Source organism: Artemia sp. Qi Xiang Cuo, chromosome 1 (genome assembly GCF_049724085.1).
Source record: "Artemia sp. Qi Xiang Cuo chromosome 1, ASM4972408v1, whole genome shotgun sequence".
Lineage (NCBI taxonomy): Eukaryota > Metazoa > Arthropoda > Branchiopoda > Anostraca > Artemiidae > Artemia > Artemia sp. Qi Xiang Cuo.
In genome coordinates this window covers 47,751,042-47,770,212 of record NC_142794.1, presented here as the reverse complement: position 1 = coordinate 47,770,212, position 19,171 = coordinate 47,751,042, and the positions used below count along the sequence as shown (strand labels likewise).

General features: G+C 38.0%; 1 protein-coding gene across 1 annotated transcript in view; it reads right to left on the bottom strand.

Annotated features, from left to right (window-relative positions):
* LOC148956404 (putative inorganic phosphate cotransporter) overlaps positions 1-18,028 on the bottom strand; it is a 72,906-nt gene extending 54,878 nt beyond the window's left edge. Inside the window, exons 1-2 of the mRNA XM_089107985.1 lie at positions 17,929-18,028; positions 2,788-3,245 (exon numbers count right to left, since the gene is read on the bottom strand). Coding sequence (XP_088964111.1) covers positions 2,788-3,245; positions 17,929-17,938 — 468 coding nt within the window. The 5' untranslated portion in view covers positions 17,939-18,028. The remainder of the gene's footprint in view (positions 1-2,787; positions 3,246-17,928) is intronic.
* Positions 18,029-19,171: the final 1,143 nt, after the last annotated feature.

Here is a 19,171-nt window from a genome sequence, read left to right as displayed (position 1 = left end):
TTTGCTTAAAACTGTTTTAATTTGACAGCCAAAACAAAACCCTTTGAATAGACCGATAGCGTGAACACACCGGAAAAAGGGTGACAGCTAATTATAGGCCTCACATTGGAGTCTTGTATCAAATCAGAGCGAGCTAATAACAACAGAGTGATGGGTGTCTCAGTTAGAAAAAAGATTACAATTGAGAAAAACCAAAATTTAACGAAAGGATAATTATTTCTTTTTGCGAGAATTTGGGGTTGTAAAACAATGGTGGGAGGGGGTTAGGGTAAAAAGAATATATTTTATGTTTTCCATTGATTATAATGATGTTTGTATGGTTTGGGGGGGGGGGGTTGGGGTAAAGGAATATATTTATGTTTTAGCTGAATATACTGGAGGATGTCCAAGGAAAATAATTTTATTTGAAAATGTACTAAAACGGAACTTACATGGTAAATTGTAGTTGCCAAGGCTTCTAAATCATCAATATTATCCATTGTTGTTTCCATTGTGTCAAAATACTTTCTGATAATTTAATCACATTGCATGTCCGTTATATACGAAATCTCAAGGGCGATTTGTTATGTAATGGGTAAAATTATATGTAAGCAGGCCTCTGATTGGTTGAGAAGGAGGATGTAACCGACTCGCTGATTGGCTGAGAAGGAAACACGTGATCTAACTGTTTCCGGGGAAACTCATAACATATGGCTCGAGCAACAACAACAAATGCTGTTTTCTATTTCTGGACACCATGACATTCGCTGAGAGCGTGCACTTACAACAACAACAACAAATAAATCGACCTTGGAAAAAAGAGGTCATTGACCCCATTAACCCCGTGTTCTCCCTAATGACTCTATGCCCATATTTGGTGTACTCGTGGGAGCTTTAGGGTCACTTCTACTAACGTTCATTCTTTTTATGAAAAGCTTGTCCCCAGCAAGGTAAAAAAATTTAGTCGCCACATTCTAGCGCAATTGCATAATGCATTTGTTTTGCCGAAGATTTTCTACATTTATCCGTTTGGAATTGTTTTACACAGACAGAGAAGAAGAAGCTGCGCATAATTTATTTTAAATACGCGAAGTATTTACTTCGGCTTCCATCATGGTCCAAAAACTGGAATTTGGTCAGTTGATTCGGACTGATAGACCCCACTCTGGCAGGTCCAATCAAAGCAGCGAATTTTCATAAGAAATCCTGATTCCTGGTCATCCCTGGGGAACTCTTTTAGAACAGAAAGAGATAAATATGTTATTTGAATGCCGATGTTGAGCAATTCTATTTAAAAATCCGTGTTAAATTGTATTCTGAAGTTTGTCTTTTGTTTATTATTTTCTTATGCTCTGCCGCTCATTGCAATTTTTACAGTTTTGGCAGGTAATAAATCAATATCATATCATACTCCTTCGTGTTTTTTTTTACATCTTTTCAAGTACTCTTACTTTCAATATATTTGTTTTTTCGTCGATGACACGCATTACAATTTTATTTTTATATAGTGCAAATAATAACTATGAACAATCGGTAAATAAAGCTCAAGTTGAGAAGCAGACAAAAAACACCACCAAAGCTGCAATCATTCACTATTTCCATAGCTTATTTTGAATGACGTATAGGAACTCTTGGTAAATTAAACCCTTCCATTTTATTATACCAATTACTACGACTGGCTGAATCAACTAATCCCAAACAAAGTTAGAGTCTTGGAGGTAAGTTAAGAGTCTTGGAGGCAAGTTGGGAGCTGTAACTGTGTCAGTATTTGGGGCGGTTTCTTCAATTGATTCTTACCATATTCAGACTGAAGAATTGGAACATTTGCTGCACTGTCCCGCCACGTGTGGCATAGTACCCACAATATTTGGCATAGTCCTGCCACGCTTGGCAAATTTTCAAAAACCAATCATTGACTTACCCCTTTCATTTGTGGTTTTACGAACTTCTTAAAAACTTTTGGGGATACTCTGATACCAATTGGATGTTTCATATTTGCTGCTCAAATCCCCTAGCTTGTTCATTTTCTTAGTTTAAGTTTCACAGTCTTTAGAGTTTTACAATCTCTTGTAGAAAAGTGTTTGAATCTCTGTTGAAGGGAAGGAAGTGATGAACTTTTCACTACTTTAAAAATTGCTTTCTGCGGGTCAAAAGCTCGACTGCTATGAAATTAGGGTTATCCGACTGTATTTTAGTATAAACTTGTTTAGCATGTTCAAGGAAACAAAAAGCCAACACTACCAAGCATATTTTGACAGAGTTTCATAAAACCACCTGTCGTCTTTTCTGAACGAATGAAGTACTGAGGAATAAAAAGTGAGCTTGATATCATTATGCGTTCCTATTAGTTTCAAACTATCTTGTGTACCATATGACGCGAAACACAATGTCGCTCAATGCCAGTTTCTCATTTGGATAATATCTCTAGAGCAAAGACCGAACAGGTGATCAGATTAGTCTTCACAAATTCGAAAAAAAATCGGCTACTTAAATAAATTTATTGTTTTTTTCTAATTTATTGATCGATTTCACACCTGTTTTTACTAGATTTTCTAGATGGGTTTGCTTTTCATTACATCTAGTAACTTTTTTATTAGGGGTATATATTGTATGGTCATATTAGTACTGAAAATATTGTTTCAAATCTAGAATCACTTAAAAAAAGATTAAATGATATTAGAAAAGGATTTTAAAACAAGTATTTTTTTTACAAACAAGCGTTTATAACACGGACAAAAAACAATAAATAAACAAACAGAAAAAAAAAGTAAATTTGCAGGTGTTACACTAAAAAACTGATATTCTAACCTGAGCAGCTCCCAACAGAGCTCTTGTCGCAATGATGAATCCAGGTCCTCCATTTGCCCCATACGCTGCTACAGGCATTAACAGATTTATGATGCCGCACAAAACTTGAGACCCCATGAAAAGCCATTTGGCTCCGAAAAGCTCAGCAATTCTTCCACCTGGTAGGTTTGTTATCAAGTAGCCCCAAAAAAAGGCACTTGAAACTAAGGATTGGACAGATTCGTTCCAAACAAAGGGCCCATCGTCATTTGGATCCAAAAGGCCACTTGAATTCCCCCCTTCTACAATGCACTGAGTGGAATCTTCCGGTGGTTTAGATGAGTTGGCAAGTGCTGTATAGTTAACCATGGCCACTATAGCTAAGTTTACATTTGTCCTTAGCATGTAGACAAGAGTAAACCCAAAAAAGGACATGACTGCCATAATGTAGCGAGCCGCAAAACACCCACAGCCATTTTCTAAAAGTTAAAAAAGAGAAAAGATTTATGATTCCAACAAAACCAAACCTAATTGGTGAAAAATAAATGATTGCAAAAGTATTGTGTTTTTATCTAATAATTCTTTCCCCATATGACACTTGGCCAAAATGATGTGCATCTCAGCACAAACTATTATAAAGAAGACAGGGACCCTGCTATTAGAGGGGTCACCCTCCCATCTGCGAGGGCCGAAGGCTAAAGCACAAGCCCTAGAGAAGGGAGGGCCACCTTCGATGGCCGAAGGACCGAATACGAGCCTGAATGAAGTGAGGGTAACCAGCGAAGGCATCCTAGCCTGAGTGAATGGAAGACCATTTCAAGGGTCAAAGGCCTGTGCACCAGTATGTGTCCAATAAGAGAGTCATGCATACTCCTGCCATTTACCCGTGCCCTAGTAATATAAACATTTGCCTCTCAATTACTTGGACCTGTCTTGGCTTTTCTCTGTCTACAATTAGCCATGTCTTTATGCAACCTATGCAACCTATTGCAAAATACTTGATAACTTCAATTCAATCGCGTACAGTCTCTGAAGATTGAAGGCCCCAGTGACTGAAGAGAGGCTAGACAAAGAGCTGTAAAATCTGGCTCGTCGTATAGTATGAATATAAATGCAGATACAGGGCCATTAAAAAGAGTGGTAGGGGGCTAGAATGCCAGGCCTGGATCCTGCTGGAACTCGCGCTGAGACCTTATAGATTTTTTTTTTATTTACACATCCGTAGGATAAGATTGATTTTCAAAACCTTTTTATTGCATAATAGATTAGTGAAAATACGGAAACTGCACCCCAATCGAGATTAGAAATTGCCTCACTGAGTCTGGAAAATTACAAGAAAACACTTCTAGCTGTGCTTTTTAAAATTATTACATACAAAATTCAACTAACTGACAAAGGAATGGTTCTTGCCAGGCAAACAAGCTGGGGGAGGCCTCTGGATCCCACCAACCCCCTAGACATTTTTTGATTCTTACGTACTGTCCTGACATATCTAATATTTTCCATACAACTCGTCAGTTTTTGTTTTTAATTAAGCTCTTCAATAATGAACCCCCCCCCCTCAAAAAAACCTTGCATTCAGGGTCTGATCAAGTGAGTGTACTAGAGGCTTTTGGTCCCTCCAAAAAAAATTACAATTATTAACCCTTATTTCCTTTATTTTCATATGATTAGCATGTTTTTTGTTTTTTTAATCCTCCACCAACTTAAAAATGTAAACCCTCCAGAAATAAATTCCTGCAATGCTTGATACAACTAACGGTTAAATCACTTATTTAACAGCAGCAACAACAACCTGATACAACAAGATGTATTTATGCTATGAATATTTTCTAAATGGACAAGCAAGAAAAAACTAATTATCTGCTCGTGGTCTATGATGTGGCTAAAGAGCCTCCAGGCTCTGTAATGAACCGGTTGTGATTAGCAACTGTGAAAAAACGCCTCCTGCTCTTCGTCCTGAGTGTTTTACAGCTAAACAAAAGCTGCCTAAGCCTAATGTACTCGTATGTAGCGCGCGTTCCTTGAACAATAAAATCGACGAACTGGAAGTTATAATCAAGCAGAACAACGCCTCATTCGCAATAATAAGTGAATGCCGTGACTTTACTTCTGAGTGAGTGCGCATTATGGGCTACACTGGCTACTTTAATACTCGTCGCGACCGTGGCATGAATCGGCATGGAGGTGGTGTAGGACTTTACTTTCGGAAAGATCTACCGTCAAAGCTGTTAAGCGATCCAATTGACTCCGACCATGAGATATTGTGGACGGAATATAAACCAACACATTTATCAAGAATATTCTTGTGTTTGATAATCGCTTCGGTCTATTACCCAGAGAGTGCAAAGAACAGGTTTGAACTTATTGAGTACATACAGTTTTTCGTAGACAAAATGCGCCAAAAGTAAGGCTCTCCTGCCTTTGTGATTGCTTGTGACTTTAACCAAACAAACAAACAGTGGGTTTCCAGTGTCCTACATTTGCGGCAAGTTGTCACAATACCGACCCATCAAAGTGGTAGCATACTTGAATTGATCTTAACAAATCTTACAGACTTCTATGATGTACCGTGGTCCCTAGGACCCCTCCAGAATTCCGATCATTTCATAATTTTCTGGGAAGCAAATTCAGCAATTTTCAAAACCTAACGAGTCAAAACTACTATACGACCACTAACAAGAGATTCGATTTCTACGTTCGGTTGCTGGATCGGTCGCTGGAATCTACGAATTCGATGCCATTTGCTCCGACCCGGACATCAACGACAAAGTCATTTAGGTAAATAGCCTACTTCAGGAGAAGTTCCATGCTTGTTTCCCGACTAAAGTCATTATCGTTACAGATACATTGTTTCTTACATATATATTGTTTCTAGTTTTCTTATCTCTTGTCACACTGTTTTTGTTGATCCATTCTTACATTCATCTATCAAAAGTTTGTTTGGTCGACAAGTTTAGTAGACTTTTGTTGGAGAAGTCCTTGGGTTCGGATGATTCTTTTCCTTGTTCTTGTCTAAGTCCTGCCATTAAGAATTTATCATCAAAACCTTTAGTAGTCAACACGAGGCAATTTTGTCGAAAGGTTCTAAATTCTGTTTTCCAACACCAATTTTACATCCAAAAATAACTTCTAAGGTGGAGTCGGGTATTATTGCTTCCATTGATTTTTTAATTAAATATTTAATCTATAGAGATTATTAGGTTAAGTATTTAATAAGATACATTCTTGGCAGCCTGTTTTCCATAATTTTGTGTTTTAGTTTCCATAATTTTGATAACTAAAGTATTATATTTTCATCAAATTTTGGTATATTTCACTATGACTAACTTTAGTTCTTTAGTGTGGTTGCCATAACATGTAATCTAAGTACCATAATTTCTATCACTATTTGGAAATCTGCTTTCATTTTATTGTTTTGGGTTTATTGTCTTAACTTATGCTCCTGGCCTCCCCCAGGCCACTCAGCGTGGCCCCAGGTGGAGATATGGGAACACCCTCCGATATTTAGGGTACCCTCATAGGAGGCACGGACCATGGAGGGACCTTCTTCCTGCGGTCCATAATAGAAACTGGGGTCCATAATAGGACCCTCACCCGGGGTATAAGTACAGGCGGAGGAGGAGGAAAGCCCCTCAAATGTACACTCAATAGGGCCCACCGATGTGTCCACAAGTCCCATGAGCTACAAACGTTCTCCCAGTAACGGTTTAAATTGCATGGTGATGCAGAACATCATCGTGGGAGGATCCTCTATAGGAGGAATACTGCGGCAGGGCCTAAGATCCAGATCTATGGATAACGGTCTCTGCAAAGGGCAACCTCGACCCTTTCGGGGTACCTGCAAGACTGGGGACCTTGCGGTCAACTCTAATCCCACTTGAGGCGTGGCGCCCCTCGAGAAAATTTTAGCCCAGTAAACGACACAGCATTTGCATAAGATTCTGACCAATGGACAATTCTTCTGGGCTTGGTATGTTTTGAAGGGCGTCTTCGGGCTGGAAAACCTCTTCCTAGCTAATTTATCTACTACGGGCTGAATCCCCGTAGTAACAATGGGTTTATTTAAAAAAAAAAAAAAATATATATACATCATCGATTCCCAGTAGCATAATATTTGTAGGCATGAATATATAATGAGTCGGAGGTAATAGGCTTGAGATTGTAGGTGCAGGATTTCGACTCTTGTTAATAGAAGAGCATCGCCAAGTGCTGAAAACCATGTTGTGACCAAGATGGGCCCAGGATTGCACAAGGCCTTTATTCATGGAAGTCCCAGGGACTTCTTGCTGTCCGGTTCTATGCCGGCTTAAGCACTTCGATGTAGACTTGAGAAGATATGTGATCCCCGTCCTGCACTGGTATCCGGGATCATTACTTTTCCTGAGGCAGAAATAATTTGTTTGATTTAAAGAACACGAAATTGAAAATGTTATCGTAGCAACTTCAAAAAAGGCTCATTCAATTGGAAATTGAAAGGGCTGGTGCACTTTTTAATAGGCTAGTCAAAACTGAATGAAGGGCAACTAACCCCCTTCTCACGCCCACCATTTCCCCAAACACATCCAATCGAAATTTTGAGACAGCCATTTTTTTCAACGTAGTTTAAAGTTCTGGATATTATGTCTTTGAGGAGGATATCTTCCCCCACACACCCCTCAGGGCAAGGGTTGTAAGTTATGCTCTGGGGGCATATAAGGTTTTTTTATAGACTGTTCTCACGGAAACTTGGAAAACTTCGAAGGTATAGTGTAATTTTTATTAGTCGAAAGGCACTGGAGCAGAATTAACAATCCTCACACGACCACAATACCCCCAAAAACATACAATAAATATATTTAGATAGATATTTTGTTCTACGTAGTTGAAAAATCTGGAAATTATGTGTTTGAGGATGACACTTCCCCTACAGCCCTCAGCCCAGGGGTGGCATATAAGGTTTAATAGAAAGCGTTGTCGTAGAAACTTCAAAAAGAGCTTATTCGTTTGGAAATTGAAAGCACTAGTTCCCCATCTATCGAAAAGTGATTGGAGGGCAACTAACACCCCCTCTCACGCCCAACATTTCCCCAAACGTTTTCCATCAACATTTTGATATGGCCATTTTGTTCAACGTAGTTGAAAGGTCTGGAAATTATGTCTTTGAGGATGACAACCCTCTCCCCGTAGCTCTCATGACAAGGGTCGTAAGTTATGCCCGCCCTTGGGGCATATAAGGGTTTTTATAGAAAGTTTTGTCACATAAGCTTTAAAAAGGGCTCATTCCATTGGAAATTAAAGGATTAGTGCCTTTTTTATTAGTCGAAAGTGATCAGAGGGCAAAGGTCTCCCTCCACGCCTGCCATTTCTCCAAACACTTCCAATTAAAATTTTGATATAGCCATTTTGTTAAGCCTATCAAAAAAGGTTTTGAAATTTGTCTTTGAGGAGAACAAATCCCCCCAGCCGTCAGGGCAAGGTTTGTGGTAGTTGTATGCTTAGTAGATTATTTGATTCTATTTTTGTTCATTTTTGGTTTAATGGAGTTCATTAGTTTTTTTTTGAAAAACTTATTTTGTGAAAAAAGTTTTTTGGTTACTTTTTGTTCGTTTTATATTGACATAGTCTTTTTCAGGGAGAAAGACTGAGCCCTTTCTGAAGTTAAACAACCATTACTTCCATAAAATCCTTTAATACTCCCTGGGCATCAACCCTTGCCCCTAATTTCTGGGGTTTGTTTCAACCCCAAAAGCCTTGTTATAGGATATTTAGACTATTTTGAATAGAATGACTATCTGAAAATTTCTATTAGACGCATTTCGGGACAATAAGACGTGCGTGTAGAGTGGAGGCAGTAGCTGCCCTCTGATCACAAAAGCCTTGTTATATGATATTTAGATTATTTTGAATAGAATGGCTATCTCAAAATTTCTATTACATACATTTCGGGACAATATAACGTGTGTGTAGGGGAGAGGGTAGCTGCCCTCTGATCACTTTGACTCTTAAAAAGAGCACTAGAGCGTCTGATTACCAATCCAATGAGCATCCTTTGAAGTTTATATAGCTACACTTTCTATAAAACCCTATATGTCCCCAGGGCATAACTTACAACCCTTGCCCTGACGGCTGGGGGGATTTGTTATCCTCAAAGACAAATTTACAGATCTATTTTGATAGGCTTAACAAAATGGCTATGTCAAAATTTTGATTGGGAGTGTTTGGAGAAATGACAGGCGTGGAGGGAGACCTTTGCCCTCTGATCACTTTCGACTAATAAAAAAGGCACTAATCTCTTAATTTCCAATCGAATGAGCCCTTTTTAAAGCTTCTGCGACAAAACCTTCTATAAAAACCCTATATGCCCCAAGGGCGGGCATAACTTACGACCCTTGTCATGAGAGCTACGGGGAGAGGGTTGTCATCCTCAAAGACATAATTTTCAGACCTTTCAACTACGTTGAACAAACTGGCCATGTCAAAATGTTGATGGAAAATGTTTGGGGAAATGTTGGGCGTGAGTGGGGGTGTTAATTGCCCTCCAATCACTTTTCGATAAATGGGGCACTAGCGCTTTCAATTTCCAATCGAAAGAGCTCTTTTTGAAGTTTCTACGACAACGCTTTCTATTAAACCTTATATCCCCCAGGGTATAACTCACAACCCTTGCGCTGAGGGCTGTAGGGGAAGTGTAATCTTCAAAAACATAATTTCCGGACTTTTCACCTACGTTGAACAAAATGACTATCTCAAAATTTTTATTGGATGTTTTTGGGGAAATGGTGGGCGTGGGAGGATTGTTAGTTTTCCTCCAATCCCTTTTGACTAATAAAAAGTGCACTAGCCCTTCGAAGTTTTCGAAGTTTCTTTTACAACGCTCTATACAAAACCTTGTATGCCCCATGGGCATAACTTACAACCCTTGCCCTCAGGGATGTGTGGGGGAAGATATCCTCCTCAAAGACAGAAGATCCAGAACTTTCAACTGCGTTGAAAAAAATGGCTATCTCAAAATTCTGATCGGATGTGTTTGGGGACATGGTGGGTGTGAGAGGGAGGTTAGTTGCCCTCCGATTAGTTTCGGCTAGCCTATTAAAAAGGGCACTAGCCCTTTCAATTTCCAATTGAATGAGCCTTTTTTGAAGTTGCTACGATAACATTTTCAATTTCGTGTTTATTAAATCATTGAAATTATTTTGGCCTCAGGAAAAGTAATGATCAGTAGTCTTGCAGGTACCCCGAAAGGGTCGAGGTAGCCCTTTGCAGAGACCGTTATCCATAGATCTGGATCTTACGCCCTGCCGCAGTTTTCCTCCTATAGAGGATCCTCCCACGATGATGTTCTGCATCACCATGCAATTTAAACCGTAACTGGGAGAAGGTTTTTAGCTCATGGGACTTGTGGACACATCGGTGGGCCCTATTGAGTGTACATTTGAGGGGCTTTCCTCCTCCTCCACCTGTACTTATACCCCGGGTGAGGGTCCTATTATGGACCCCAGTTTCTATTATGGACCGCAGGAAGAAGGTCCCTCCATGGTCCGTGCCTCCTATGGAGGTACCCTACATATTTGTAGGGCGTTTCCCTATCTCCACCTGGGGCCACGCTGAGTGGCCTGGGGGAGGCCAGGAGCATAAGTTAAGACAATAAACCCAAAACAATAAAATGAAAGCAGATTTCCAAATAGTGATAGAAATTACGGTACTTAGATTACATGTTATAGCAACCACACAAAAGAACTGAAGTTTGTCATAATGAAATATACTAAAATTTGATGAAATTATAATACTTTAGTAACAAAATTATGGAAACTACAACACAGAATTATGGAAAACAGGCTGCCAAGAATGTATCTTATTAAATACTTAACCTAATTATCTCTATAGATTAAATATTTAATTAAAATATAAATAGAAGCCGTAATCCCTGACTCCAACTTAGAAATTATTTTGAATATGAAATCGGTGTTGGAAAACAGAATTTAGAACCTTTCGACAAAATTGCCTTCTGTTGACTACTAAGAAGTTTAGATGATAAATTATTAATGGCAGGACCTCCAGACAGTTCTATCCTCGCTAAGAATCCCCCTCCTTGTAAATTTGCTTACGGACGATTCAGCCTGAAAAATTCTTCTTAGCTTTCTTTCATTTTAATAAGATTTTATTCTCTTATCGGTTTCTCAATCATTCCAGAAATGTCCCTTTCCGTGGAAATTATGTCTCAAAAAATCAAAACAACAAAAAAAAAAATAGCCTCTGGAAAATTCTGCCGGAACATCTCCACATTGGCAGAAACCGTAATACTTCCGGGCTGGCACTGATGTTGTCAATAATTTTGTATTTGTTATTAAAATGTTTATAATAATCAATACTACTACTACTACTACTAACAACTCACCGCAGCACCAAGCCACTTAAGGCTAACACAGCTACGCACGCTCCTCCGACATCCCAATCTGTTCAAAGCCTCCCTCTTTACACCCTCGCTAAAAGTTCCCTTTTCCTTTAAATCTTTTTTATGACGTCCTTCCACTCCAACCGCGGACGACCTGCTAGCCGTTTAGGCCTATACGGTTGGCCGAAAAGGATAATCTTTAGGATTCTCTCCTAAAGGATAATCTCTAGGATTCTCTTTAGGATCAATAAATAAATGAAACCCACAAACAAACAGGATTTAAAATAAGTCAAACTCAAAACAAGCAGAAATTAATCTGGGTAGGGTTCTAAACCGTATGCTTTCTAAAAGCCAGAATATAATTTTTGCTTTATTGAAAATTGCACTTTACTGAAAAAATTCTTTTAAATGTTTTCACTTTTATAACCTCAAGAAAACAAACATTAATTAAGATTTTAAGGAATAAATATCAGCATATATATATATATATATATATTAAACTGACAATTATGTCAGTTTACTGAATTTACTGAAATTACTGAATGAATCAGTAAATTCGCACAAATAATATGCAAATTTGTTTTAATTTTTCATGTACGGTGAGCCAAGTTTGAACCTACATTAGTTGAAAAACGTTCAGAAAATAAATTAAAAAAAGATTTTTTTTTACTGAAAGTAAGGAGCGACATTAAAACTTAAAACGACCAGAAATTATTCCGTATACAAGGGGATTGTCCCCTCCTCAACGCCTCGCTCTTCACGCTAAAGTTGTCATTGTTTTAAAAAGTAGAGTTGTGATATAGAGTCCAACTATAGTGTAAAGAGCGAGGTGTTGAGGAGGGAACAACCTCTTTCATATACGGAAAAATTTCTGTTAATTTTGAGTTTTAGTGTCGTTCCTTACTTTCAGCTAAAAAAAACTTGCTTTTTTTATTTAATTCAAAAAAAATCCTATTGCCTAGCTTTGTTATACGCATAGCTTTTGTTACTGGGAAGTAAACAGACATTTTTCGGGGAGGTGAATTTTCTATGGCGTAATTTTCAGTGGTGGGATGTGGGAGATGTCCCCTCTTAAATACTTCGCTCTTTATGCTAAAGTATGAATTTATATCCCAATCCTTTACGAACAACAAGTGAAACACAAGGTTCCTTAAATTAGAATAAGAAGGTTTTTGACAATTCTAAATAGCGTTAGTGTGAAGAGCGAGGTATTGTGGAGGGGATATCCTCCTCATATACGTAATAATTTCTGTTCGTTTAAGTTTTAATGTTCATCCTTACTTTCAGTTGTAAAAGCCTGCTCTTTTCTGTTTAATCACTCAAAGGAACAAACCATTCTCAGGAGAAAACATTGAAATGCTGCTGATTTTTAAACGCCAAAAATTGCCAGTTGTTTTTTTTTTCTGGAGGCTGAGCCCGTGTAATTTCAAATATAGATTTTTGTGGTAAGCATTTATGTCATAGAAGCTTATTTTTATATTATTCAATATTTGGAAAAAAATTGTGCAAAATAATCTATAATTAAAATTTTTGTTATTGAACTTCAGCAAGACGAAGAGCTAATTAATTTGAGCAAAAAAAAAAAAAAAAGAAAAAAAGACCGGAGATATCGAAATCGATATAGGGGAGAGTTGGGAACCCTGGGACAAGTTCAACTTAAAGCTCAATATCTCCTACATTTACAGTCCAATTTTCTTGTATCAAACATCAATCTGTGGCAAAATCATTTGGCTTTTACTGGAATTTTTCTCAGATTTTTAATGCTCGCTGTAAAATTAGCAAGACTTATTTTTCAGAGGGTCCCGTTTTGTCCAAGAGTACCACTTTTGCGGGTACTATGGGTCAGGGTGGTGGGTACTTTGGGACACCATGATAAATCAATTAAAATTTCGTATATTTTGTGGTATAAAGCTGTAAAAATACAATAAACTTATTTAAAAAATTATTCAACAGAGTACTTGGTCAGGTCTTCATCAAAGCTGATCATCTTGGCAATGCGTTTAGTTCCGCCCGAGACCATTAGAACTCGTAATTTCATCACTACTTCTGATCTATCGACAAACACTTCATAGCGCTCATTCGGAAACGTAAACCTCCAGGCTGGAACGTTTCGTTTCATAAAATTGACAGTGTAGCTGTCTGGCTCGGCCTGAAGCACTTCACCAGTGTAGAATTTCGATCCCTTTTCTCCCTTGCACTCGACTAGAACAAAGTCACCGGACCAGATACTAGGAGTCACAGGCTCCTCTTCCGCCAATCGGGAATCTTCAGAGCAGAACGAGTCATCAGAGTTGTCGTCAAGCTCAAAATCCCCTGGTCCCGATTCATCTCCGCTCTCGTCACTGAACGTCAGCAATCTCTTGGTAGTTTTCTTCTGAATCTTTGGCTTTTTGGCAAGAGCCGCTTTCTTGCATTTCTTGAGATCCTTCTTCTCTTTTTAGCCTTCTTTTCGTTTTCTGCAGCTTGGATCGAGTCTTTCACCGATGTAGAAGTCAATATCTTGGATACTCCTTTCTGTTTGTCTTTCTGTTTGTAGCTTCCCTTCTTGGCAAGGGTATAATGTCTTCTGGCACAACAAACGAGGTTGAATGGGTTGTAGTAATGGGACTCTGGCTCAACCAAAGCTCTTGCGGATCTGGTAAATTTTCGTCAACAGCGGCAGACTGATTTCATGGCTCAGTAGTATCTTCTTGTCGCAAAGCAGGAAGAAAGTCAGACTTCTGCCACACTCCAGTATTCAGCGGGAAAATTCCAGGCTTTGAGAATCCGCTAGTGATGTTACTCTGAGATAAGGCCTTAGGAAAAGCAACCCCCAATAATTTATTGATCTCATATTCCGTCACTGTTTAACCAGGGTGAAGTCTCAACCAGTTCTTCATTTCATGCGACCAGTAATTATTTAAAAGGTCCATAAACCAAAACGTCGAGAGGCTGCAACCTGGATGATGTGTGCGGCGGGAAAGTAAGTAAATGTATTCCCTTTTCTTTGGCCAACGAGGTTGCATCGTAACTGGTGTGACTTTCATGATTGTCCATCAGAATCAAGACAGAATTCTCAGGAGATGGGTGAACATGCGATACAAAGTGCTCGAAATACAGCAAAAACAGATCCTTTGTCATCCAAGTATTTCCAGGCTTGCCACTTGCTATTCCAGCAGTCTGTGGGGGGGGGCTCCATCAAGAAGCCTTTCTACAAAACGTGCTCGTGTGCTGGAATAATCAGAAAGGCTGGAATAAATCCTTCCATGGCAATTATAATGCCCACCATGGTCACCAGCTTTCCTCTCTCTTGGGAAGTCGTAGCACAAAGCTGCTTTACTCCCTTCGGGCTCAGCACTCTTTAACACTTGGTCTGGACATTCGTGAGCCCAGTATCATCGAGGTTGAATATTCGGCAAGCAGGGAACTTGTATTTTGAATACAACTATCCGAGATTCCTGTAACAGGTGTCAACAGCAGCACTATTGAAACCAATATTTCTCTGGATGCATGTAGGTTCTGGTCTTGGGGGCAAAATCGAAGGATGCTATCTAACAAAACCATATAATCAGTCTTTGGCTGCAAACTTTTTTGAGTCCCAACTTTAGGGATATGCAAGTCCGTTTCGTTTCGCCATAAGCCATGCAAGCTCTCTGGCTCTCTTCCTGGAGAGACCATAGTGCATTCGGGCTGCTTGAAGGATGTACTCTTCAAGTTGAAGCTCCTGCTCAATCGTAAATACTCGCCTGTTGTCATAGGCGGGAGTGTAACTAAACTCTTCTTTTTCTTCATCTGTTCTGTTACAAAACGCAGTAACATATCTGCTAAGAGTTGACCGCTTGACATTGTAAACTTCAGCAGCTGCTCGAAGTGGCATCCCATAAAGTCTACTGCTTTCTTCATGTCCTCCTCATTCCAGACGTAAAGTGACGGATCAGCTTTCCTCGTTTTTAGCATTCTAAAACTAAAGAAAGAGTTTTTAGTTTATATATTGAGTTTAAGTTCTTCTAATTTTATATATTAGGTAAGATTTCAATTTAATTGAATAATTAGAATGTATGGAGTTTATGATTGAATATAGTTTTATGGAATATAGAAATAATATAGGATTTTGTATGATATAAAGAAAAAATTATAGAGCTTAGATTTGAAGTATTTGAAAATTAGATTATAGGTTTTAGATTTGAGGTCGTAGATTTGAATTAGTGGAGTCTATTTTATGAAAAAAATTGAGTAAATTTTTAGGGAATGTAGAAATAGTATAGGATTTTTATGAATTTTTAGATTATAGATTATAGATTTGAAGTAATTCTCTTAATTATTATTGGAATTTATTTTAAACTAGTGGAGTATATTCTATGTATTGAGGGGGATACGATTGGCCCGGATTGTAAAATATTTAATTTATGGGAGTTTTTTATTGGGATTGTTGTAGCTACGTAATAACACAAGGCCCATCGAGAGTAGAAAAACGAAAGAAAGAAGCCGAGATAAGACAAGAATCATGCTCTTGAAAGTTCTCTAGGCTAAAGCAATCAAGGGTAACGGGAGACAAAATATACTGAACCTGTCCCAGTGTACCCTGGAACACGCGTCCCCGGGTAACCAAAGTGAAAGAACTTACGAAAAAAAATTAGATCAGCCACTAAACGATAGAAGAACACAAAAAGATTTATACCATAGAAAATTTCATAAATTTGTCTATCTAACGGACTATAACCAATTTTTTAGAAGCTACTTACCAAAGAATATCGTAAAATTTCGCAAAGCAAAAACGTTTTTCAAAACCACATAGAAAATTCTTACCTAGATTTTGTGATAGAAAGTTACAGATGCGGCTACTATACTACATCCACAGATAGTCCAACAGATGGCGTTTGAAGTGTGAGTAGCGGCAGATTTTTAGCTTGAAGTTTTCTGTCAAAAGTACACTTGTCTCAACAGACCCGCGTCCCAACGTACCCGACTCTCCCCTAACAAAATATAGATAGTTAAAACATCGATATATCGTATAATCAAATTATCGCCCAACACTTCCAATTTGAATCGAAACATCTGATTGTAAATCTCATCTAATAACGGATATGAAGCAGAACAGTGGTACGCTTTGGTTGCGTGAGGTAATCAAACAGTTCGTGGTAACGAACTGTAAGTAAGGAGCAACCCGGCTCAATGGTAACCGAAACTCTAAAAAACAGAATTTTGATACCCATAGATACATCAAAAGAACCAAATTTAAATGCTGATTTGAAATATATAAGTTTCACCCATTTTAATCTTACTCATGAAAAGTTACATGCCTGAGAAAATTTGCCTGATTTTTGAAAAAAGGGGGAAAGACCCCCTTAAAGTTATAGAACCTAAATGAAAATCACAGCATCATATTCAGCGTATCAGAGAACTTTACTGTAGAGGTTTCAAGCACCTATCTACAAAAAATGTGGAACTTTGCATTTTTTGCCAGAAGAAAGATCACGGATGCGTGTTTATTTGTTTTTTTGTTTTGTTTTTGTTTTTGTTTTTTTTTCCCCAGGGGTGATCGTATTGACCCAGTGGTCCAAGAATATCGTGGGAGGAGTCATTGGAACGGAAATTAAAAGTTTTAGTGCCCTTTTTAAGTGACCAAAAAAATGGAGGGCAACTAGGCCCCCGCCCAAGCTCATTTTTTCCGAAAGTCACCCTATCAAAATTTTGAGATAGCCATTTTGTTCAGCATGGTCGAAAATATGATAACTATGTCTTTTCGGATGGCTTAATCCCCCGAAGTCCCCGGGGGGAGGACTGAAATTTATGAACTTTACCCAATGTTAACATATAGTATTGGTTATTGGGAAGTATACAGACGTTTTCAAAGGGGATTTTTTCTGGTAGGCCGGGGGTTATATAGGAGGATCTTTCCATGAAGGAAGTTTGCATGGGGGAAACGACATTGCTATGAAGGGGGTGCCGGACTTCCCAGCGTTATTAAAGAAAAAGATTAGAAATTAAATATAAAAAAAACAAGTGTTTCAACTGAAAGGAAGGAGCAAGACAAAAACTTAAAACGAACAGGAAATGTTAAGTATATGATTAGGTTCACCCTCTAGTCAACACCTTGCTTTTTACGTAAAATATTTTTTAGTTTTTTAATAAGAGCTATTTATTGTAATTAACGGCCTTTGTCATTAAGGGGTCATTTTTAAAGAATTGGAACAAAATTCAAACTTTAGCTTAAAGAGTAAGATATTGAATAGAGGGCGAACCCCCTAATATACGTACTAAAAATCTATTAATATAGAAGTTCGTTACGTAAGTTAATTCGTAAGTTACGTATATTTATTACTAATAAAAAAGTTCGTAAATAAAATTAAACAACTTTCGAAAAAGCCATTTAACCAAAAAAAGTCAAATTAATATGCAAATTTTGTTTTAATTATTCATGTACGGTGAGCCAAAATCAAAACCTGCGTTAATTCAAAAACGTTCAAAAATTAAATAAAAAAAGTTTTCAAGTTTTTTTAACTGAAAGTAAGGAACGACGTTAAAACTTAAAACGAACAGAAATTATTCCGTATATGCAACGCCTTCCTCTTTACATTAAAGTTTTTCGTTGCTTAAAAAAAATAGAGTTGCGAGAAAGTCAAACTTAAGCGTAAAGAACAAAGTGTTAGGGGGGCACATCCCCATTCAAATACGGAATAATTTCTGCTCGTTTTAAGTTTTAACGTCGTTCCTTAGTTTCAGTTAAAAAACTTGTTTTTTTTTTATTTAATATATATATAAACCATAGGTCCATAACTAGAAAAAAGAAATTATAAATCGAACCTTACCCAAAACCATGTTGAGAGAATGAATCCTAGTCCTTGCTAACTCATCTATCGACGTTTTTTTGTCATGTGATGCATATAAAAATAAGTTATCAATCTTAGAATCCAGATAATCTAGACACAAGCAAACAAATGAATGTTTGCATTTGGCTTTTTCTTCATATCGTCTGATTAAAATAAGAGAGAAGAAAAAAAGTGTCATAATAGTTGTTCAGTGATTCTTTTTTCTTTGTATTTTTCGCGTTTGCTTTTTTTTCATCGGAAGAGCGAATCCTTAAGAAGCCAGCGTGTTCCCATCGAAAAATCAACCCCACTGGAAATTCCCCCATCCCGAAGAATGCCTTCCCCCGCGGAAAATTCTCCCGCCGAAAATTCCACCGCTGAAAACTTCCCCACGGAAAATCCCCGTACGGAAAGTTCCACCCCCGTGAGAAGATTCCTCCCGGATAACTCTCCCCTATGGCACATTCCCCCAAACATGAAATTGAGCAGTCACAGAGAAAGTACAAAATAGGTACCTCAAAATGTCGATGACATGTCCTAAGGGGTAACAAAAAAAATAGATATCAAAAACAGTTTTAGGACAGGGGCTAATTGGTCTTCAATCAATTTTGACTTGTGAAAAAGAACTAGAAATCTCAGTTTTCGATCGAATGAGCATCCTCCGAAATTTCTACGAACATGAGAGGGAGGTTAAGGACGAGGAAGGAGGAGCTCCCCTTCTCTACATAAGAAATTCAGATCATTTCTGGGTTTAATATTGCTCTTTACGTACTAGCGGCGTAGACCAGAAATATTCCCAGAAATCAAGAAGGATCACATATTGATTTTTAAACCCCGCCCCCCTCAGACCATATTCTGTATTTATTAGAAGGTTCAATGAGAGTCAGGATGTTTTGGCATTAAATGCACCTTTTGAGGCATCTGCCCTCTTCGTAGCTACAAAACTAGGAAAGAGCCCTACTGTAGAGGTTCCAAGCTCTTATCTACAAATATATGGAACTGTGTATATTTGCCAAAGAATGATGATGGACAAAAATAACGACAAGTAAAACAACAAGGAACCCAAGAAATTGAAATTTGTTTAGACCTTAAAAATATTTTGGCCTAGATCCAAGAGCTGTCCTGAGCAAACTCCGTATATAAATGAAATAAAATTTACGATAAAGTGAAACTTTAAACCTGACATTGAAAAATTAAATACTGTCTAAAGCTTGTTGTTTTTATGATGGAAAGGCAGTGTGTT